A 24,301-nucleotide genomic window follows, 5' to 3' on the forward strand; every position below is an offset into this window, starting at 1 on the left:
GCTAAATGGACAGAAACTTGAAACATTTCCCCTGATAACTGGAACAAGACAAGGCTGCCCACTCTCGCCCCTCTTGTTCAACATTGTGTTGGAAGTCCTGGGCAATTAGACAAGAGAAGGAAATCAGGATATTAAAATAGGAAGAGAGGAAGTCAAGTTATCCCTCTTAGCTGACTATATGATCCTATACCTTGAAAATCCAAGAGAATCTGTCAAAAACCTGCTTGAACTGATAAAGGACTTTGGCAAAGTCTCAGGGTACAAAATAAATGTGCAAAAGACAGTTGCATTCCTATACACCAACAACAAGCAGGCAGAGAACCAGATTAAAAGCACAATCCCATTCACAATAGCCACACACAAAAATGAAATACCTCAGCATCTCCTAACTAGAGAAGTGAAAGACCTTTACAATGAGAACTACAAAACACCGATCAAAGAAATCCAAGAAGACACAAACAAATAGAAAAATATTTCATACTCATGGATAGGAAGAATCAACATTGTTAAAATGTCCATCCTACCACAGGCAATCTACAGATTCAACACAATACCCATTAAGTTACCAACATTATTCTTCTCAGAGCTGGAAATGACAATACAGAAATTCATATGGAAATACAAATGATCACGAATAGCTAAAACAATCCTTAGTAAAAAGAAACAAACAAACAAAAAATGAAGGAGGTATTGAACTTCCAGATTTCAGACAATACTGTAAGGCTACGGTAATCAAAACAGCTTTGTATTGGTATAAGAACAGGCACATAGACCAATGGAACAGGACAGAGATTTTGGAAGCAAAGCCTCAATTTCTCAACCAACTCATCTTTGACAAAGCCTCTAACAACAACCACTGGGGAGAGGAGAACCTATTCAGTAAATGGTGCTGAGAAAACTGGCTGATCACATGCAGAAGACTGAAACAGGACCCCTACCTATCACCATACACAAAAATTAACTCTAAATGGATCAAAGACCTAAACGTAAAACCTCAAACTACAAGAATCTTAAAAAATGCAGGAGACACCTTTATGGAAATTGAAACTGGCAACCAGTTCCTATTTAGAACCCTAAATGCCCATACCTTAAGAAATAAGATAGACAAGCGGACCTCATCAAACTGAATCACTTCAACAATCAAAGTAAACCACCAAAAGAGCAGAGAGACAGCCCACAGAATGGGGAAAAATATTTGCCTACTGTATATCTGATGAGGGTCTAACATCTAGGATCTACAAGGAACTCAAATGCGCTGAAAGGAAAACAACAAACAGCCCCCATTAAAAAGTGGGCAAAAGAAATGAATAGACACTTCTCAGAAGAAGATATACAGGCAGCCAACAGACACATGATAAAGTGCCCAGCCTCACTCGTCATCAGAGAAATGCAAATCAAAACCACACTGAGATACCACCTAACCCCAGTAAGAATGGCCATTACTAATAAAACAAACAACAACCGATCTGGCGAAGATGTGGAGAAAAAGAAACGCTTCTACACTGCTAGTGGGAATGCAAACTAGTGCAGCCTCTTTGGAAGACAGTGTGGCAATGTCTGAAAGAACTAGAAATTGACCTTCCCTATGACCCAGCAATTCCCCTATTGGGAATATACCTGGAGGGACTCAAATCATTTACAAAAAAGATATCTGCACACATATGTTTGTTGCAGCTCTATTCACAATAGCAACAACATGGAACCAACCATGTTGCCCATCAAAACTGGACTGGATTAAAAAATATGGTACATATACACAATGGAATATTATGAAGCCATAAAGAAGGACAAACATATGGACTTTGCAACAACTTGGATGGATTTAAAGTTGATCATACTCAGTAATCTATCCCAGAAACAAAGAAAAAAGTACCATATGTTCTCACTCATAAGCAGACCTTGAATAATTATAATACTATAAGAAAGGGATTGGCAGTAGTGGGAAGCTGTCAGGAGAGGGAGGCTGGGATTGGCAGTTGAGGGAAACTGCTAGGGGAGGGAGGGGCATACTTCATCAACAAGGGTACCTGAATAATCAATATTTGCATACCTAACCCTGAATTGTGCCCCACATCTTTATAATAATAATAAAAAGAAAATCCTGTGGGGAAGAAGCCCTTAGTATTGTGCCCATAAGTATGCTTTAGGAAGGGAATCTTTATTTTCCACAATCTCCAGGAATGTTTTTCTTATTCCATATGAATATATTCTGCTATAACAGGATAAATATTCTACAAACCATACCAATGGCAGCTCTTTAATTAAGGATACATAGTTCATACACAAATAATTAATAAAACATCTCACTAGGGTTCCAGTTTTAGTAATGGCATAGTTTCTTATATAACACTAATATATTGATAATAGCTATAAAATCTGGACAAAACATAAAAATAACAATTGAAAGTAATGGAGAGTGTCAGGCAGACACCAGAGTGGTTTTAACCTTTGACAAAGGGGATATGTACTGTGTGAGACTCATTTTTACTTGGTATTCCCCCTAGTCTATGCAGCTTGAGACATCTATAACACAAGCAGAAAGTTAAAATCTTATAGGCCTGAGTTGTTAGAGGATAACTTGAGGGCTGTCAGAATGGCTGGAAATTAAGAGCAAAATATCTATAAAGGAAGAAGTGAATCAGCATATAATTTCCCTCAAATCCTTGGTTGGTTCTTGAATTACAGAAGAGACTCAAAAGAAACAATTAGAGAACCACAAGTTTAAATATCTGGGAAGAGATTTCAGAAGCTGCTCACTGTAAACAGCAGTGTACAAATGCTGTGTCCTCCCAATTTAGGAAGAATTGATAATCAATTCATGCCTTCTCTTGACCCCATCTATCACCATCTACAAAAATCAACTCAAAATGGACTAACCACTTAAGACTGAAAACTATAAAAATATGAGAAGAAAACACAGGGGAAATGCTTCAGGATGCTGGTCTAGGCAAAGAGTCTATGGCTAAGATCACAAAAGCACAGGTAGCAAAAACAAAAAAAGACAAATTGGACTATATCAAACTAAAAAACCTCTGCAAAGCAAAGGAAACAATCAACCAGCGTGAAGAGACAACCCACTGAATGGGAGAAAATATTTGCAAACTATTCATCTAAAAAGGGATTAATTTCCAGAATATACAAGAAAGTCAAACAACTCAATAGCAAAAAATCTACAAATAATCAAATTTTTTAAAGGGCAAAGGATCTGAATAGACATTTATCAAAAGAAGACATATAAACATCCAACAAGCACATAAAAAATGCTTAGCAACACAATCAACATGGAAATGCAAGTCAAAACCATAATAAGATATCAGATCATCCCATTTAGAAAGCCTATCATCAAAAGACAAAAAGGAATAAATGCTGGTGATAATACACAGAAAAGGGAACTCTTATACACTGTTGGTGGACATCAGTATAGTCATTACAAAAAACAATATAGAAGTTTCTCAAAAAACTAAAAATAGAAACATCATATCATCCAGCCATACCACTCGCTACTAGGAGCAAATCCAAAGGAAAGGAAATCAGTATATTAGAGAGATATCTGCATTCCTATATTTATTGCAGCACTACTAAAAATAATCAAAGAATCAACCTAAGTATCCATCAACAGATAAATGGATGAAGAAAATGTGATATATATTTTAATTTAATTTAATATATATTTTAATTTAATATATAATTTGACCATAAGAAAGACAGAATCCTGTCATTCACAGCAACATGGATGAGCCTGGAGGATATTACATTAAATGAAATAGGTCAGGCACAAAAAGATAAAGAACACATGCTCTCACTCACATGTAGAAGGTAGGAAAGTTGATCTCACAGAAGTAGAGAGTAGAAAAATGAACACTAGAGGCCAGAAACAATAGGAGGAGCAGGATAGGGAGAGGTTTATTAAAGAATACCAAATCACAGCTAGATAGGAGAAATAAGTTCTAGTGTTTTTTACCACTGTAGAGTGACTACAGTTAACAATAATTTATGTATATTTTCAAATAGCTAGAAGAGAGGATTTTGAATTTTCCTAACACAAAGAAATAATAAATGTTTGAGGTGATGAATATTCTAATTAACCTGAATAGGTCAGTATACATTGTTTTCATGTAACAAAATATCACTTTGTACCCTATAATTATGCAAAATTACTATTTGTCAATTAAAAATAAAAACAAACAAGCAAAGAATTTAAGCCTTCCACTGAAAGCCCAAAAGGGCCAAAATTAGGAATAAAACAATGTCTAAGGATTAAGAGATTCACCCTAAAACTGTAGGCAAATTTGAAATAGACCCACCTAACTAGTATAAAGACAAGTTCCTGTGAATTCAAGGTGATTGTAATTTTCAACCTCCTAAAACAAAAGCATTCTTCAGAAGAAGTCAATTGAACCTAGGGTCTATACTACATATCCTCCGTGATATACAATATGCCATATAAATTAATAGATATTTGAAGAAAAACAGAAAAATGTGGCTCTTACTCAAGAGAAAAAGTAATGAATAGAAAATAACTCCAAGATAATCCAGAAGTTGTATTTAGAAGACAAAGAAAGGAAACTATCTATTATAAATATGTTCAAAGGTATAACAAGGGATAGTCATAATGAACAAACAGATGAAAAATTTCAGCAGAGAAATTAAACTATTTTTAAAAAGTGGAAATTCTGAAACTGAAAAATGCAATTTCTGAAATGAAAAGAGTCACTGGATGAACTTAGTGGCAGATTAGAGATGGTAGAAGAGTCAGTAAATGTGAAGACAAAGCAATAGAAAGTATCCAATCATTAAATAAAGCAAAAAGAAAAAATAATGAGATAAAAATAGAACTTTAATGACCTTCAGGATAATTAAACCATCTAAAACATGTGTAATTGAAGTACCAGAAAACTAGAAGACAGAAAATGTGGCAGACAAAATATGTGAAGAAATAATGGCTCACATTTTCTCAAGTCTGGTGGAATCACATCAACTTAGACATCCAAAAAGTCTAGGAAACACCAGAAAAACAAAATCAGACCTAAGTGCATCAGCGTCAAACTGCTAACAACCAAAGATAGAGAACTGTGAAGGGATATAGAGAAGGGAAAAATGAACATTGCACACAAAGGAATAAATGATGATTGAATCAGAAATGATGGAAATTAGGAAACAATGGATTATCAGCTTTAAACTACTAGAAACAAATCTGTCAATGCTGATTCCATATCCAGTAAAATCCTTCAAAGATAAAGATATTTTCAGGTACATAAGAGTTGAGAGAATTTGTTACAAGCAGGCCAGCAATATGGAAAATTCTAAAGGATTATTTAAGCTGAAGACAATGACACCAGATGGAGACTTTGATATATAAGTGGAAAGAGTACTAGAAATGGTAAATCCAGTAGTCCTTCCTTGTCTTCTGCCTTGCTTTTCCCAGACCCAGTTTCTTGTGGTTAACCATGGTATGAAAATAAGTGAGTATGGCACATTAAAATATTTAGAGAGAGAAAGAAACAGAGAAAGAGACAGAGACAGAGAGAGACAGAAGAGAGAAACCAAATTCACATAATTTTTAATTAAGTATATTATTATAGTTATTGTATTTTATTAAGGTATTAATCCCTTACTGTGTCTAATTTATAAATTAAAATTTATCACAGGTGTTTAAGAATAGAAAAAAATACAGTGTATATATAGGGTTCAACACTATTGTGGTTTCAGGCACCCATTTGGGGTCTTGTAATATATCCCTGTGGATGGGGGGAGGAATGCTATATATGGATAAATATAAAATATACCCTTTTTTGCACTTAATTTTCTTAAAAGACATATGATTAAAGTAAAAAATAATATGGAATTGTAGGAATTATAGTGTACAGATTTGTAAAATATGTGGTTATTCCAGCACAAAGTTTGGAAAAATAAAATTACACAGTTGCAAAGTTCTTAAACATTTTATATAAATAGTATAATACTAAATCCAATTATAATGCAATCAGTTAATATTTCCTGTAATTTCTAGAACAATAAATAAAATAATAATATAAAGATTTATAGTTTAAAATACAAAAAAGCATGAAAATATAAATTAAAATGCTATTAAACAAAAAGAAGGCAGAAATGGATGAATAGGGGCATAAAATATGGATGGGACAAATAGAAAACAAATGACAAAACTGTAGTCTTAAATTCATTAATGCCAAAAATTACATTAAAGGTAAGTAGACTAAACAATTAAAACATACAGATTGTTACACTGGGTAAAAAATGAGAACTAACTATACATTATCTATGAATGCATTCTAAATATAAAACCACAGATAGATTGGAAGTAGATGGATCAAAATAATATACTGTGTGGCTAAATGAATAGCAGACAAAATTGATTTCAAGTCAAGAAGACTTGCTAGAGATAAGAAGAGACATTACATAACAAAAAATGTCAGTTCAACAGAAGACATAATTGAGAGTGATTCTATTTATATGAGATTTTAAAATTAAAAAGTGAATTTGTTATGAAGAAATAAATTAAGGCTGCAAGTTGAAAGTGGTATTACCTGAAAGGGGACACAAAGGTATTCTCTGGAGTATTGAATATATTTTGTATTTTGATTTATCAAACTCAGAAAATTATACACTTACCTGTGAATTTCATTGTAATAAATATTACTTTGAAAAAAACTAAAATAAGAAGCAACTCAATGAAACTTTGTCTTACTAATAGAAATAGTGAACACATTATTTAAACTAATTATAAAAAGTAATTAATTTCACATAATGACACAGTAAAATAAGTTTCCTTAAAGATCCTGCTATTTATGGCTATATTTATTGTTGAAGAAGTCATTGTCATTCTTCATGCTGAACTCTACAAATTAAGATGAGCAAACACTACCCTTTTAATTTTCAGTTATATTTTTAATCCTGCTACTATCAGTATTTCACCATGTTTTAATAGAGTCTACATTCTTTTATTTTCAACTTTCTTGGAGTCAAATGAATATATAATCATATATTATATTTTCATTTTTATTATAAGCATTGCTATTACTTTGATGGATGAATATCATGTAATAATCAAATATATGCAATTAGAATATTAAATCATCAGATAGAATATTAAATGTTATATCATATAACATATTGATGATATATTGATACAATATATTATACTCATGAATATAATATATGAGGCTATTATATGATATAATATAATATATCATATGATATATCATATGTCATATCATAATTACATTTCATAGAGTTACTATAATTTATTTAACTATCCTCTATTGTTGGAAAAATTGGTTTCTTTCTTGATTCTGCATGACTAATAATCTTGAGTTGAATATTGCAACATATATAGCTTATTTTATATTTTATATTATTTCTTTAGGTTAGATTCTTGGACTTGAGATTAAAAGGTCAAAGATAATTGTGTGTTCGGGAGGAAAGGAAATTGTATGTGTGGCTATTAATATGTATTTTTCAATTACATTAACAGTGAATAAGAATAACCATTCCAGTACATGTCTGTCAACATCAGAAATTATTGTGAGACTTTTATTTTACCATAATGTGTGAAAACAATAATTTGTCATTTAGTTTATATTTGTTTCAGTTATTTAAAGGTTGAATGATTTAATAGCTGTACTTTTTTCAGTGAAGTGTTTATTCATCCTTTGCTGATTTATTTATTGGGAAATAAGTGCTTTTCTTATTAATTCTTATGTGTATTTAATTTAACAAAGAAATGAAATCTGCTAAAACTATTTTTCTAATATCTAGTTGCAACTTTTTTTGTTGTTTATTTTATCTATAGAAGGCCACACTTCTTATTTGAGGTATATTTTACCACTACTAAATTTGAAAAGGCAAATTTTGATAAATATTTAATTATATATTTTTAATAGTCAACATTTTTCCATGTGAAATTTGCTTTGATATACAACATAATAATAATAAAAAATTATTTCCCCCAATTTGTTATCCAGCCTTTTAATTACTTATGGAATAATATTTTTCCACCATTGACCTGCAAAGCTCTCCTGATCATATATTAAAAGTTTTATTATAATGTTTCTCATATATGGGTATTTTTTTCTGTAGATAGATCTAGTTATCTATTCTAATGTTAGAACAGAGGTTCACTTTTACAACTTCAAGTTTGCAGTTTTTGATAGATAAGGGCAATATTTAGGAAGTCGGGAATTCTAGCCTTATAAAACACCAATTTTTCCATACCTCACCTCAGCATAATATCTACAGTTTCCCTAGTAAATTGACCTGTGATTACCAATTTTCAAGGTTTCCTGCTCAGTTATTATTAAGGGACACTAATCCCTCTCACCTCCTTATTTCTCAATTGGATACAACCCTCTTTGTTATTTGAAGCTCAAAGCATTCTAAATAAAGGGTGCTCCTCTACAAGATTTAGGAAAGGAGACCATTTTAATTCACTTTTGACTCAAGAGTTTTATTTCTGAATGGAGAAAGTTTTTTTTTTAAATCTAAGCAAATTAAATTTGAAGACATCTTTAATGTTGTCCTTGTGTGTGTCATGACTTTATTAATGTCTATTTACTCCACTATCAACAATAATAATCACCAGCATTTGTTGCATATTTACTCTCAATGTACTGAGCACTACATGAAACTTTTTTGTATGAATTCTCTCACTCAATTCTTATAGCGCCCTTTCAAGTAGGAAATATTATAATTCCCAGGTAGGTATTATTATTATTCCTATTTTTTCAGGTGAGCAAAGTCAGCTACAGAGAAATCAAGAAACGTCCCCGTGGTCATATAGTTAGTTTGGTTGACTAGACTTTGAATTCAGACATCCTGATTCCAGAGACAGTAGTCTTTACCTCTGGACTAGGTCTGTTCAATAAAACATACTGTGATTATAAAAACATTCTCTCCCTGTGCTGTCTAATATGATAGCCAATAGCCACAAACAGCTAGTGGGTAATTAAAATGTGGCTGGTGTAACTAAGGAATTAAAATTTAATATTATTAATTTTAATTAATTTAAATTTCAATAGCCACAGGTGGCTACTAACTAGCATATTGAACAAGGTAGCTCTATACACCATGATACTAGACAATAATTTCCAGAAATTTTCTGTGTCTGTTTTTGCTTGCCATTATAACCTCTGGTACAAGCACAATGCCCCACACGGTCTGTATTTATCTACTAAAAACAAATAACTCAGAGGGGAATAGAATGGAAGGGAATAAATAAAACTGCTTTGAAAGCACCAAGTTGTGAAGAATGCTTACTTCCAGTGCAATACCTTGAGACAGTTTTGCATATTTTCAAAATAAATGCAATGAAAATAAGTATGGGAATAAATTTGACAAAATTGAGCATATTTTTTCACTCATATTTAATAATGAGGGTAAAGGTGGCATCTAACAGTAACCTCTAAGACTCAAAACTTATCTGACAAGAAGAAATGACTTTAATATCAAAATACACTTTCTGGAATATATTTCTACCAAGAGCTGAAAGATTCTAGTAGTTTATAAGGTAGTGAATGATAAGCGCATTCATGCTCTCTACCCCAGAAAACAGCCTTATGTTTTCCTGCCTATTACTGAATGCATTTTTCTTACTGAAAGTACCTGTCTGTGCTATATTTGATTTTCATCCATCATCTGGTACATATTTTTGTTACCACTGCTCAGAACAATAATCTCACATTTAGATTAAGGGTGTAAGAGAAGTCAACCCTATTTGGTAATTAAATGTCAGAAAGTATTTCCCTGTTAGTCATTAATGCTGAAGTTTGAAGATTTGGACTAAGTATACTCATATTAAAAAGGAATATTAAAGGAACATTGCACATACATTATTAGTAACTTTTAGTAATAGTAACTTTGAAATTTGCTAATACATTTCAGAAAACAGCAATAAATGTTCACTCAAAAAGCTTTGCTTGATTGACAAATTGCCCTGATCGAAAGAGCTAGAAATTTGAGTTTGAAATAGATAAAAATGGTATCTTAAAGCTTAAAACATTTTATATTTCTTTTTCCTGTTACATTGAGCCACACTGGTAAGAATTTGTACTAAGTGAATGTAAATTAAATTGCTCTATGGAAAAATTTTTTCAAAATAGAAATGCTCACTTAAAAAACCAGAGCAGTTATACATATCTTGCTATATTATGCTGAGAAAAATCTGACATCTCTGCTGTTTTGTTGTTATTGTTAAGCCTTCAGATTATTTATTTAGTTTTAGTGCTATTCCAAAATTATTACGATTAAGCACAATGGCCACTAAATTAAATTTTTATAGGAAAAGTAATCAAATTAGAATGCTTTCAACTTTGTTACCATCTATGAACTCTATATTCTTTTGCCTACGTTAACTGTATTTGTACTCTCATTGAAGTAAAAGGCACAATGCTCTATTTTCCTATGAGAATAAGGAGAAAAAATTTGTAATGATGTTTCTCCAACTGTGGAAATAAAATATGGTTAACAACAGATCTTAAATTTTTCACCTCAGTGTAACTGACCACAACAAACCAAGAAATGTGCCCATTTTGCCACATTGATTTCCACTTTGGAAAATGTAATAAATCGACTTCAATATACCTTACAGACTTTATAAAAGAATCAGATAAAAATCAATAAAATAATATTGTCTTCCATCGTGAAAAAGGAGACATAAAGTTTGTTTCCGTTTTTAAAAGATGTATATAAAGTCAGATACTCAGGAAAATTTAAGTAGCTTTTTTCTAATCTAGAGATATAAATAACTGATCATACTGGTTTCAGCCCATGCACTCTCTTTCCCTCTGAATATACATCAGAGGAGGCACATGGTAGCCTGCCCTGGAACTAATAAAGCTGAGTGGCACTCTTCCACTTCTGTTTGAGCAATAAAGTGGGGGGGGAATTGTCCAGGTTAAGCGCATTAATATCTATTAGCTATGGATGCAGCTGGCAAAGAGCTCACTACTTAAATGTAATGGGCTTTACCTTGCACTGGCAGAGAGTACACTCAGTGCCATGCTTGATCCAAGAGGATCCGGTGAAGCGCACCACATTCATCTCATCCAGGCAAGTTTTGGTGATGTCATTGCGGATGGTGTCGGCCTGGCAAGGGTCTGTAACGCAGCGCTGGCAGCACTCGCTCTCCGGGAGAACACTGAATTCACATTCCACGTCTGGGCACGGCAGGGGCCAACAGTCAACTTCCCCCTGCTATACGGAAAACAGGGCAGAAGGAGAGGAAGGAGCAAATGGAGGGAAGCCGGGAAAAAGGGGCGAAGCATAGTGTTTACTTAATACTCAATTTATTTGATTGATACTATACTTAAATCTTCAAAGCCCGTGAATCTTGCAGGGAATCTACAAAAGTCCTGTCAGAATGATGAAACCTATACTGCAGCTGGATTTTTAAACCATCTTCAAGGGTTAGACAAGAGCAGCAATAAAACAGAAGAAAAACATTTCTCTTGAAACAATCAAATGTGCATGCCTTGTCTTTCCCACAACAAAAAATAATTATTTAATGTGGAGGACGTGGAAGAGGTTTTGTTTAATTTTTCCCATGCAATGCCTTTTGCATTCTATTGATATTTTTTTCAAACTTTTCATTTATTTCTTTATGCATAAAGTTTTGTCCATTTTCAAGAAAATAAACTAAAATGTGAAGGGCGTACGGTGGTTTTTCTTTATTCATGTATACATTTCTCATGTAGGGACTGAAAAGTAAAAAAAAAAAAAAAAAAAAGGAATTGATTTCACTCTTTTTTATTCCACATGGGAAAATTGTGTGAATTGGATCTTTAAAAAATATAGTTCCCACCTGTTTCCTATTCCTTCATAATTCTGAATCTCATGGTTTGGGAGATGAAAACAGCCTTCAGGCACAGAAACTGACCTTGCTCTTTCAATTGATTTTTGCGTTGAAAGTATAAAAAGCAAGGAACAAAAAAGTTTTGCCTTAAAAATATCCTCACACAAATACAACGGAACTGGCCATAACTTTAAAAGTAGCATCTTCTGTGAAACTTTCTGCTATAAAGACACAGACAAATTTTCCTATTCATTTACACTATGAGAAAGAAATAAAAAATTTAGCCTACTGAAAAAAGACTTTATCAAATCTTTACTTTCTTTTTAACTATTCTTTCAAGTAACAGTTTCAGAAATAGAAATAGAAATTCTATTCTAATACATATTTATTGCATATTCATATTATGTACAAAGCAAGGTGCCAATTAGTAATATCTTTAGAAGGGAAAAAAGATAAGTGAATTTTTGTTTGTTTTGCTTTACCTAAGAATGATAGAAATGGGTTAACAAAAGTTCTACTTGGAAAAAGAACGGTTTTCCTCACAATGCCATAATTCTATCCATAATTGCCTTTGAGTAAGCCTACATTGGATGGAAATTTCTTCTTCCGAGTTATGGCAATATTTCTGAAAGAGACACTACTGTCAGTGAAATAATGCACAATGTGGTTTACCACTCTACCTCAGAATATTTTTTCTTGGATCTTGATAGTATAACCATCACTTCATCATCATAACCTGGTTCACTTTTTATAACTGACAACATTGTGGCCAGGTGCTGGGTCCTGGCAGAGAGGGAGGGCAGAGTTGCTTTCCTATTTAAATTCTGGGCCTAGACTTTCCCTTCATTTCACATAGCTAAATTTACCAAACAACGGCACTGTTGACAATTCTGGACCCAGGTGTCCCCGCTGTTGTACAAGGTTTCCCCATTTTGATGTAGGCACTGACTGCTAAGCCTTGGGTCACATTCAGGGCAGCAAAAAAGATCAACTGTGGGATTCTCACAGTCACAGACCATCCGTCGACACATCACAAACCCATTCTGCATGAAAAAGTAAAAAACAATTACCAAAAGACTCCACGTCTCAAAACACATTATATATACCGTGATTTGAAAGTTAAAATAATTCACACTGTTTATCCAACAAAATACATTTTCTCTAAAATTCCATTTTGTAGCTAATACATAGACAGTACTAAGTCAGAGGACTTCCAATTTCCTTTCTACATACCACTCCTCAAATGACTTAATCAGGAAAAAATTTCCAGAAATTGTCAGTACAAAATGATAACCATTGCATAGTCCTTATGAGTATATGAGTCCATTTATATATAAATATACATGAATTTGTATGTTAGTATAGTAATTTGAATACTAACTAAATTTTGTCGTGTGTGAGGTCATATATGTTAGTATTTGGTGGCTAGTTAATAAGTTTTATATATTGCTAAGAATATCTTAAACCTTATGTTTTTGAACAAACTGTTATCAGTTTTTTATGTTAGTTGAGAGACTGGTATATAATATTATTCATTTAACTATAATTTAAGTAGCTATTAACTGGGTACATAGAACATCTCTCTAAATCTGAACTATATCCTCAATAGATATTTTTCACTCTTGGCTCATGGCATGTCCATTCTGACTTCATGTATGCATTTATTCAAATATGATATTGTTACTATGAAAAAATTAGCATTTTATAAACTTTTATCAACAAGTGATTTAGATAAACACACAGTGGTATATTCATACAATGGAATACTATTCAGCATTCAACAGGATATAAGTAACAATGTGAATAAATCTTAAAAACATAATGCTAAGAGAAAGAAGCCAGACACAAAATACTATATACTATATGATTCCATTTATATGAGACTCTAGAATATATACGTTTTATCGATAGGTACTGGAAGCACTATTTGCCTGGATCTGGTGGTACGGAACTAACTAGGCAAGGACAAAGGCAGTATCTGGGTTAAAGGCAATATTTGTGTTAATGGAAATGTTCTGTTATGTTAATTGTGACTGTGGTTCAATGGACGCATGCATTGTCAAAACTCAAGTTATATGCACCCTTAAAATATATGAAAATTACAACTCAATAAAATTGATTAAGTTTTTTTATTTATACCAACCTGACATGAGCACACAGAGCATCGGTCATTTTCCAACACCCAAATCTGACCATTGTGCTTAACTTTTCCATCATGGATGCAGTCCCCAGTGCAATTCTTTCCATGAGGACACCGGCAATCATATCCACCATCCAAATTGAAGCAAATAGTATCGTTGGCACAGCTGTGCCTCCCGGTCCCACATTCATCAATATCTACAGCCAAGGAAAAGCAGTATGCAGTGTGCTTAGAATATGCTCCATTTCAAACAACTGCAATCAGGCAAGTTGTCTCCTGACATAAAGAATTCAACTGTAAATTAATTTTCATCTTACAGGCATGGATTTCCGATTAAATGCTGACTAAAGCAACGTTAATGATCTAGGGATTTCACAGGAAAATATTATCATGTTTGATTTGAAAAACCAAATAACCTTGGCTAAACTTCCACTTTAATGTTTCTGTAAATACCATTAGGCTTATGAAACATTTATATTTTTTGAAAGTGAAAATATGACTCAATTCACCAAACAAAAACAGTTTAGCAGTGGAAATTCTAAAGGTGCCTATGATGCTTTACTGGGGATATCATCACCAGTATTAAACTGGTGATTATAGAAAAATTCCTTCTTAGTGGGAGATGAAGTGTAACGGGCCCCTGAGGCATTTTATTCCATTTCCCTCCCTATTCACACAGCTGCACCACCCCACTCGGAAGCTCTTCCCAATGTTCCGCCTAGGCATTCTTCCCTCAAAGTCAGAGTCTCTTCACACTGTCCTTACACCTTGTCCCTCACCCACGAAGGGCAAGTAATCACCAGCAATTACCATCTCTCTCACAAAGAATCTGCTCCGTTCTAACTTTTCCACTTCAGATGATGATTTTGTCCCCTGCATGACTCCACTGGCAACTGCCCGTTCCTTACCCAGCCTCACCTGTTTCATGGCAGTCACAGCCTAAAGCATTTTCATACAGATGAAAAGCAAACATATCTTGACCCCAGATCAGGCCCATAAGAAGAGATGGGATTCATTATTTACCCCTGTAATTTAAAGGTCACAAGCCAAAATACATTTCAGAGATTTCATATGAGTGGCAGTAAGCAGTTATTTCCTACTTCATCTGATTCCTCTGAGCAAAGGTCAAGAACAAAAGAATTAAATCATAGCAGAAGTGGGTTAGAGACAAGGCAGCATTAACTAGGGCACTATATACTGATTTTCCTTGAAGATTTTAAAGATATAGTTCAGTAAATATCTTTCTTACATGGTTTGACTACAACATTAACTGAAGACTTTACAAGTTAAGATAATATCTTGGACATTTAAAAATTCTAAAATACTTAAATTCTGTTGTATATGCATTTCTGAAAATAAGACACATATTTCTCTATTTACCCTAATATTTATTAGTTCCCATCTCAACAAAACCAATAAATTGGATCAATGGCTGAAAATGTTATTATAACCACAGTGAGTTTTATCATAGGTTTATTTGTTGAGGATAATACTGTTTATGATTTATGATTATAGACTAAGATCAAAAAGAGAATTGGATGAGGAAATATTTCTTAAAAAGTAAGTACAATGGTGAATAAGTATTTTTTCAGGTCAGAGAAAATTAAATTTTGCTAATTTGTTTATATTTGTTCTATTCAGAATAATATGGTACATTTGATGAGTTGATCTTTGTCTCCCATTAAATATTCTTAGAGTTAGGAGTTATAGTAAGTAGGAAAAACATAAACCATAGTTATCTGATCTGTTTGACCACAAACTCTGCAGACATATCTTACTATATAGTTTTTTAAATATTCACCATAAAGATATTATTCTACTAATGTCAGTGGCTGAATTTCTACAATTATTTTATTTTACTTGACATTTAAAAATAAAGCTCAGCTACCAGGTAATGCTTTTTTAGGTGGCGGGGGTGGGGGGACGATGACGACGACAGATTGATTCCATGTGTTTGCTGCAGAGGACAAAAAAGAGATGTCTGGGTACCAGAAGACTATGTGTACTGAAATAAAGCACATTTATAATAAATAGAGTAAAAAGCTGCTCACAACAATGGCTGGCATGTACTTGCCCTACCTGGAAAAATGTGTAGGCAGAAGCATCATAATGGACTATTTATAAACTCTCTGGCCAACAGTATCTGAATTAGTTTAAACTCAGCTTGCCTTTTCTGCTTGTTATCTACTCTGAGTTTCACAATGCAGAAACTTTTCTCAGTTGACTAATGGCATAGAATTTTGGAATTCATTTTTATACATAGTTTTATTATTAATATAACAGATTCTTAAATTAAATATACACAAAGAATGTGTGTGTTCTTATTTGAAAAACCTACCCTGGTATATAAATATTCCAACATAAAAATACTGATAACTCTTTAAGTGCGTGATTATTGAAGAAATAATGTTGCTAAATCCATTGGTCAAACCTCAGTTCTCATCTAACTTACAACCTCTTCTTGATACATTTTTCTTACTTGCTTCCTATCACATTGGTAGCTCTTTCTGGATCTTTCTCCTGCCTATACATTATCTAGGTATGTCAATTACTTTGTGAATAAGATTTAGTCATGCATTGAAAGGGTAAAGAGTAGTCTGGAGTGTTTTGGGGGTAAGAGTGTGTTCGAAAACCCAGTTTAGAGCTCTCAAAATATACTAGATAAACAGAAATGTTGGTATGATTGGAATGACCAGTGTAAGAGCAGAGGACATGGCTGAAGAGGTATTTCGGGCCCAGGCAAAGGTCATGTTAAGAAATCTGAACTTTATCATTAAAAACAATAAAATGACATTTTAGAGGAATGCAAAAGAAATCACAATCTGATTTTTATTTTAGGAAGTTTTTTACTTCATTTTGGAAAATGGATTTTAGTGGATTAGAATTTGGAAACAGGAAATCAGTTAATAGGTTGTTTCAGTAGTACAGGCAAGAGATGATCACACATTAAAACCAGAGTCATACACTGATTGGTACATACTAGATCCTGAGTACTTTTCATACGATGACCCATTCGATCCTTACAACAACCCTTGAAGTTTCAATTATTATTGCCATTTTACAGATCAGGAAACTGAGACATAAAATGTCATATAACTTTCCCAAGGTCACATAGTCAGTAGAGCCCTGATGGGAACCCAAACTGTCAGGCTCCCGAGTTTGTGCTCTCACGTATGATGCCATACTGGGTGGTAGCAGTGGTGATGCATAGAAAGAGACAACCGAGATAGAATCAAAACAACTTTGTGATTTCCTGACTTTGAAGGTTAGGAAGAGGAAGGGATCAAGAATAATGTTTAGATTTCTGACTTGGAATATTTAGTTGATGTTATTTAAGGAAAGAACAGCAAGATTTTGTCTGGGAGTGACAGACAGGGCAGAGATGAAGGTAGACATGCATTCAGTTTAGGATAAGTTGAACTGCACTTTCCTCTGGGCTTCCAAGTGGAGCTTTCCAGCAAGTAGTTGGATATGTGGGTCTGGAACTCAGAAAATAGGACTGGGCCAAAATATGGATTTGATGCTGATATACTTTCATCATTCTCTTTCCTAAAAATAGTCCTTCAGACTCAGGCTCAAACTTCACAATAAAGAATTTGAGTTACTTCCTCTATTTGTATACTTTTTCCCTATCTCTACTTGCTGATAATATCTTACTTTACAAAGTCTAGGTACAAATGTACTCTGAGAAGCTTTCCTTGGTACAAAGAGAAAATAATTTCTTTTTGCTCCCTCACAGAATATATTATATTTTTTTGTCAAGCTCAAATAATTTTTTCAATCATTTTTCACCTTGTCTTGTGGCTTTCTTGTCTGTTAGAAAACTCACTACGTTCTATTGTGCATGACAGTTATTGTTGTACATTTTTTATCTCTTCTACAAGCTGAGAGCAGTGACCATCCCTCCTTTATATTTGTAAGCAGCAGATGCCTAGCAAAGCACCTCAATACTCCTGTGTATATATTCAGTAACTACCTGTTGAGTTGAATAAGAGTTTTTCTTTGTGTCCTTTTTCTTGATTTAAGTTGTGAATTTATAATATTTGACTTACACAGAATATTTAAAATATAGTATCATGTAAATATCATTATTTTCATGTCACAAATTTTAAAAATTCACCAAGTTTAAAAATTGTCCAGAAATTAAACCAATAAAGGGAAATGTGGACATGAAAATAAAATATTTTCACGTGAAAAATGTTACTGGGTTGTGTCCCAGAGAAAGAGACAAAATTTCAGGCACGGTAGAAATGGTATAGACAAGGAGAATGGCCCTCTGGCACATCACCTGGGGATTAAATGTCCGAATATCTGTAGTATTCAGTAGTGACACCATGAGTGCAGTTATTTATTCATGCCTTCAACTATGAATCCTCCACTTCAGAGTAATTGTAAATCCATTGCTGTGGCTTTGTACACTTTGAAATGCCTTTTTTTCCCCTCAAGCAACAGAAAAATAGCACCTACTCAGATATAATCATTCTCTTAAAATGGAATCTTTCTAAATACTAATATTACAATGCTACAAATCACTAGAATTGTAGTAAATGGATAGTTGTTTAGAAGTATCCTCATTTTTTTCCCATAATTTAGGTGAGTTCTTTTAAAATAATCCTTCAGAGCACATTGTCTTCTGATAGAGTAGTGGATTTTATCATAATTTTTACACATTTTATTGGTAGTTAATAATAGAATCATCTTTTCAGAATAGTGATTTTTTTAAAATAAGGCTTTCCATTGTTTCTGTGTTTGTGGGATTGCCTTGAAAAGCCCCTTCTATGCAGATGTCTTACAGAATCCTTTACTTACATACATCTTCATACTTACCATGTGCTATTTTAATTTTAATTTTTAGTTTAATTGTCCTTATTACACTCTGGACTGAATATATATATATATAATGTCATACTAATATCTAAATTCTGACATAGATTATATGCCTAATGCATTTCTGATTAAAAGACTATCTATATATCACCCTTCTCAATCTTTTCATTAGACAAATAAGTTTATCATCTACTATGTGCCAGGCACTGTTTCAGGCACTGGAGATATAGTAGCTGAAAAGCAAACAAAATCTATGACCTTGAAGCTTACATTCTAAAACAGGTATTAAGCAAGCAAACAAATATATACTATAATTTCAGGAAAATGTATAAATGAGAAAAGTGAAGCAGGGTAAGTGAACAGAGTGTCAGAGGTCAGAGTATATTATAAATTGAGAGTCCAGAAGAATGTGTTTATGAGGAAATTTGAATTAAATGAAAGAAGAGCCATGCAAAGATCTGGGAGAAAGGCATTTTACACAAAATGAACAGCACATGCAAAGGAATCAATTGGGTACATTGGAGTAATAAGAAAGCCAAGGACGCATATGTTGTGGGCCCTTGTTGACCATGTTCAGGGTTTGGATATTACTCTGAGAGAAGTAGAAAGGCTTCAAGAGTGCAAGCAGAACAGTAACATGTTCTGACTTCAGTTTTAGACCACTGTGGGTGCTATAGAACAAAAGACTCCAGGGGAGTCTGGAGGGAAAGTAGGAAGACCAGTTTAGAGTCTGCTGTATTAGTTCTGACAAAGGTAATGACAGCTTGGACCAAGATGATAAAAGCAGAGGTGGCAAGCCGTGGTCAGATTGGGAATATATTTTGGAAGTTGGAATTGTGTGATTTGTTAATGTACCGGATGTGAGGTGTGAAGGAAAGAAAGAAAGAAACAATGACTCCAAGGTGTAGGTCTAGGCAAATATGAACCACGTTAAGGGACTTTTAAGTAGCATTTAAAGAGTAAATCAAGAGTTCTGTTTTCACCATATTAGGTCTGAATTGCCTATTAAGAAATCCAAGTTGAGATACCTAGTAGGCCACTAGATATATAAATCTTCAGCTAGGGCAGAGGTCTCAATTAGGAATATATAGATGGCACTTTAAGCCATGAAACTGGTGATGTAAGGATTGAGAATGAATACAGAAGATTGACAAGGCCTAAGCCTTGGGGCATTTGAACATGTAGCCCTCTGGAGGGTAAAAGAGGAGACCTGTAGGAGAAAGGAAAATGTGGTATTCCCAAAGCCAAGTGAAGACAGTTAAGTTTTGAGAGAAAGAAATTATCAATTGGGTCAAATGCCTGAGTGTTCAAGCAAGAAGACAGTAATTGACCAGTAAATTGGGCAAGATAGAAATTGTTAGTAATCTTGGAAGGAAAATGTCAGCTAGGGCAGTGAGACTAAAGCCTCACTGGAAGCAAGAAGGTAGAGATAACAAGCATAGAAAATTCTTTCAAAGTGTTTTAATCTAAAGGGAACAGAAAAATGAGGAATATGTTTGGAGAGTCAGGTGACATCAAGTGAACTCATATTTTACTTGTTTTGTCTCATTTTTAAAGATGGCTGCTACTCCAGATTATGTATACACTAAAATGAATGATGTAGTAGGAAAATAACATTTAATGATGTGTAAGAGCAAGTGAATATTACAGGGCAAAGTCCTTAAATAGGTGAGAGAGGATGGATGCAAGGAGTGGATGGCAGGGTCTAAAGCAGGAGGGAGCAAAAGCAGCAGATATACAGAAATAAATAAGAGTAAGCTAGTATGGCTAATGGTGGAAAACTGAAGCCATCTTCTTTTGACTAATTCCATGTTCTTGGTTAAACAGGCCACTGACAGAGAATGAAGAGAAAGGAAGTGGTGTTCAAAGTCTTAGGAAACTGAAGGAGGTACGAAATGGCTATATAAGAATTGGAGGGAGGCCGGGCTTGGTGACTCAGCCTGTAAACCCAGCGCTTTGGGAGGCCGAGGTGAGTGGATTGCCTGAACCCGCGGGTTCGAGACCCTCTGGGCAACTTGGCGAGACCTCATCTATACAATAAATTTAAAAAAAAAAAAAAAAAAACTAGCTGGGCGTGGTAGCACGTGCCTGTAGTTCCAGCTACTTGGAAGGCTGAGGCGGAAGGATCGCCGGAGCCCAGCAGGCGAGGCTGCGGTGGCTGGGAGCAGCCACTGCACTCCAGTCTGGGCGACAGAGACTCCAACTCAAAATAAAAAAAAAAAAAGAATTGGAGGGGAATGTAACTAAGCAGAAATGCTGGAATGTGCTGATGGCCCTTGGAGTAGGTAGCTTCCAGGATGGCTCCAATGATCCTCACCACTTAGTATTCACACCCTTGTGTATGTGGGCTGGACTTATTGACTTGCTTCTAACAAATAGAAAATGGGAGAATTGATGAATAGCCACATTGGACATGAAGTTATAAAAAGACTGTGACTCCCATCTTGGCCATCTGCACTCTCTTAGATAGCTTACTCTACAAGAAGCCACCTCCCATGTCCTGAGGCAGGCCAGTGGCGGTCCATGTGTTAAGGAATCAAGGTCTGCCAATAGCCACATGAGTGATCTTGAAATAGATCCCCATTTCCTCCACTCAATCACAGACAAGCTCAAGTAAGAAGACTACAGACCTGAACAAAAGTTTGACTGCAATTTCATGAGAGACCTTGAACCAGAGGCACCCTAAACTGTGCACAGATTCCTAATCCACAGAAACTGTGAGACAATGTTCATTGATTTCAGTTGCTAATTTTGAGGGTAATTTGTTATTTAGCAGTAGATAATGAATACAACCCACCAGAGATTTGTGGTCGTAATTTTTAAAGATAGTGAGTTTAGTTACAAATTTAATGTAAGACAGTCAGCAGAACTATGTGTCTTTTTCTATTCACATTTTGATGCACAGAAAGGGATGTGTAAGGATACCAACAAAAATTAAACACAGGTTACCCCTAGAGATAAGTGAAAAGGATAAGGAAAAGGGGAGGGGATGAAATAAAGATAATACTCAGCTTTAATCTATACATTCTGCATGATTTGCATTATTATAATCCGCTTATATTCATTATGTACACAATTTAAAAAGATGATCTTAATAAGACACTTGTAGAATACAAGCAAAGTAGCTTATCAGGGAAGAGCAAAATCCCAATGTTGATCTGTCTTCAAACTGCAATCTGTGGTTCCTGGCATTTCTTATAGGACTGAAAATATTCATTCTGTAACATTCATAAGTGCCAGATAAAGCCCTAAGACCGCAGTTAAGTGGTTATTTGCACATGCCAGGTTTTAGCCCCTGGTGGGGCAACAATATTCCCATTTCTGTGAAAATCCTGATGAATACTCTGCTCAAGATCCAGAGCATTCCTGCTGCTGGCAAAGCATGCCAGGGGCTTTGGCATCTATCACGCAAGTCTGTTTCACTTCTCTCTGTGTGAAAACGCTTTGAGGCCCAAGGATAAAAGACACCTTATCATTTAGGTGTCAAGTTCCTTTAGGTTAGATTCTCAGAGGCTTTCACTGACTATGTCATCTTAACCTCATTATTTTCTTAGGCTGTTGCTCTATGAAGGTGTAAATACAAATGGAGAAAATAATGAGTTCTGGAGCTTTGTTTTGTTTTCCAGTCCTATGCCAAGACTTCTGATGGCAAGCACTTTCAGGGTGGATAGGTTCTCAGACAATTGTTTACTAGAGTCTGCTTGCTCTGCCTGTTTTCTAAAAATTGTGTCCCTTCATCTAGGGTAGAGAAGGACAGAGTTATTTCTTAATGCACTGAAAAATAACTTTAAAATAATGGTAATTAAACAAATACAATTCAATTGAATTTTCGACTTCTATTAGATTAAAAGCTTCCTGGAAGCAGAGACCATACCTTATGAATCCAACATTCAGCAGTCATTAAACATCTCTTACTTTGCCAGGCAAGCAATATGTTAGGAATAGCCCTGAATAGCATGCACTGTCTATATTATATTTGGCTACATCATCATTGTATTTCCTCTATGTACATTTTTCCTCTATCTTCCCTCATCTTTTTTTGTTCTATCTGTTTTTTGGGTCATATTTTTGCATGCTCTCATTTTTAAAAATGTATGTGATACTATGGGTTTTTTCATTCTATAAACACTCTTCAACTGTTGCAAGAGATCTACAGAGAACTGGGTTAGCATCCCAAACTTTAATTATCTAGAAGTAAATTAATTATCATAATTAGCAAGCAAAAGTTTAGATTTTAACGTGTTTCTAATCATTGTTACATAAACACATAGTAAAAATCACCAATAACAAATGCTAGTTTAATGTCTTATATTTAGATCTTACTATATATTTCTCAAGTTCAAGAGGAGTTTTTAAATTCTAGGTCTTCTCCTTGTACTGACCTTCACAAGATTCTCCACTTGGTGAAAACATCCCATTGTCATGGTAGCCATCTCTGCACTCACAGTGGTACCATCCAGGCAGGTTAATGCAGTTAGCACGGCTGTCACACTGAACAAAGCCATCAGAGCATTCATCGATGTCTGTTTGACAAAAAATAAAACAAAAATGGGTTTTCATAAAATTGTTTCTTTTCTTATACAGAAACTATCATATTCTGCTATAAGGCTATTACAATTATTAATGCCAGCAAAGCCTTGAAACTAAGAATATATAAAATCCAGAAAGTCCTCTTGGTTGGTAAAAGCTATACAGAAAAAAGTAGTGTTATTCATAACAGGAGAAACATCTAGAAGTTTCCTCTGATGCAAATGGCATTAAATCGTAAAATGAAATCATTGGTGATAGTCATTGGTCACTGTTCACCAAATATTTTTAGCTCCTTTAGACACAAGCTAGGACTGTGGTTCTCTAGCCCCTTCAAATTAGGTGTGGCCATGTGAAACATGGAGTGACACTTAAGCCAATTAGGGAGTGATATGGGTCACTTCTAGGTAGAACTTTTAAGCATCTTTCCCCCATCACAATGACCAGCCATTTCCAGAGACTCTAAAGATTTACCTGAGTTCCTGAGGGTGGATGATAAGGGGCACATTCCTTGCTTATCTAGGATGACATATACTATGAACAAGAAATCAACCTTAGTTGCCTTAAGCCACTAAGATTTTAGGGTCTAATTATCACTAGCATAACCTATCTCTACCTGATTAATTCACCACTCACCTCCAATATAAATAGCAAGAGCATTCATGCATCAATATGCTTCATGTTTTCAAGAATACTATTTATGTCATTTTCTACTTGCATCACATATGTTACTTCATTCAACACTCAAAATAATCTTGCCTTGTGGATAACATATTGAACATATAAAAAACGGAGGCAAAAAATTATGAAATTTAACCAAGGTCATCTAAAAGTTCATAGTTGCGTGACTTTCAAGTGTATGCTCCTTCATACAAGATGACTCAGGATGAAATTGGGGAAATGTCTGTACAAAAAGAGTTATGGATCTTGAGTCTCAGATATTTCCTTCAGAGGCTTATTACTATTCCCAAATGTTGTGAGCCCTTTATTCTCCTTGTTCA

General features: G+C 34.3%; 1 protein-coding gene across 1 annotated transcript in view; it reads right to left on the reverse strand.

Moving 5' to 3' along the window:
- LOC103267840 (protein kinase C-binding protein NELL2-like) overlaps positions 1 to 23,333 on the reverse strand; it is a 31,463-nt gene extending 8,130 nt beyond the window's left edge. Inside the window, exons 1-4 of the mRNA XM_008065414.2 lie at positions 23,156 to 23,333; positions 13,950 to 14,143; positions 12,673 to 12,849; positions 10,984 to 11,208 (exon numbers count right to left, since the gene is read on the reverse strand). Of these exons, the coding sequence (XP_008063605.2) occupies positions 10,984 to 11,208; positions 12,673 to 12,849; positions 13,950 to 14,143; positions 23,156 to 23,333 (774 nt within the window). The remainder of the gene's footprint in view (positions 1 to 10,983; positions 11,209 to 12,672; positions 12,850 to 13,949; positions 14,144 to 23,155) is intronic.
- Between the last annotated feature and the right edge of the window lie 968 nt (positions 23,334 to 24,301).

Source organism: Carlito syrichta, unplaced genomic scaffold (genome assembly GCF_000164805.1).
Source record: "Carlito syrichta isolate Samal-C Ts95f unplaced genomic scaffold, Tarsius_syrichta-2.0.1 Scaffold308296, whole genome shotgun sequence".
NCBI classification, from domain to species: domain Eukaryota; kingdom Metazoa; phylum Chordata; class Mammalia; order Primates; family Tarsiidae; genus Carlito; species Carlito syrichta.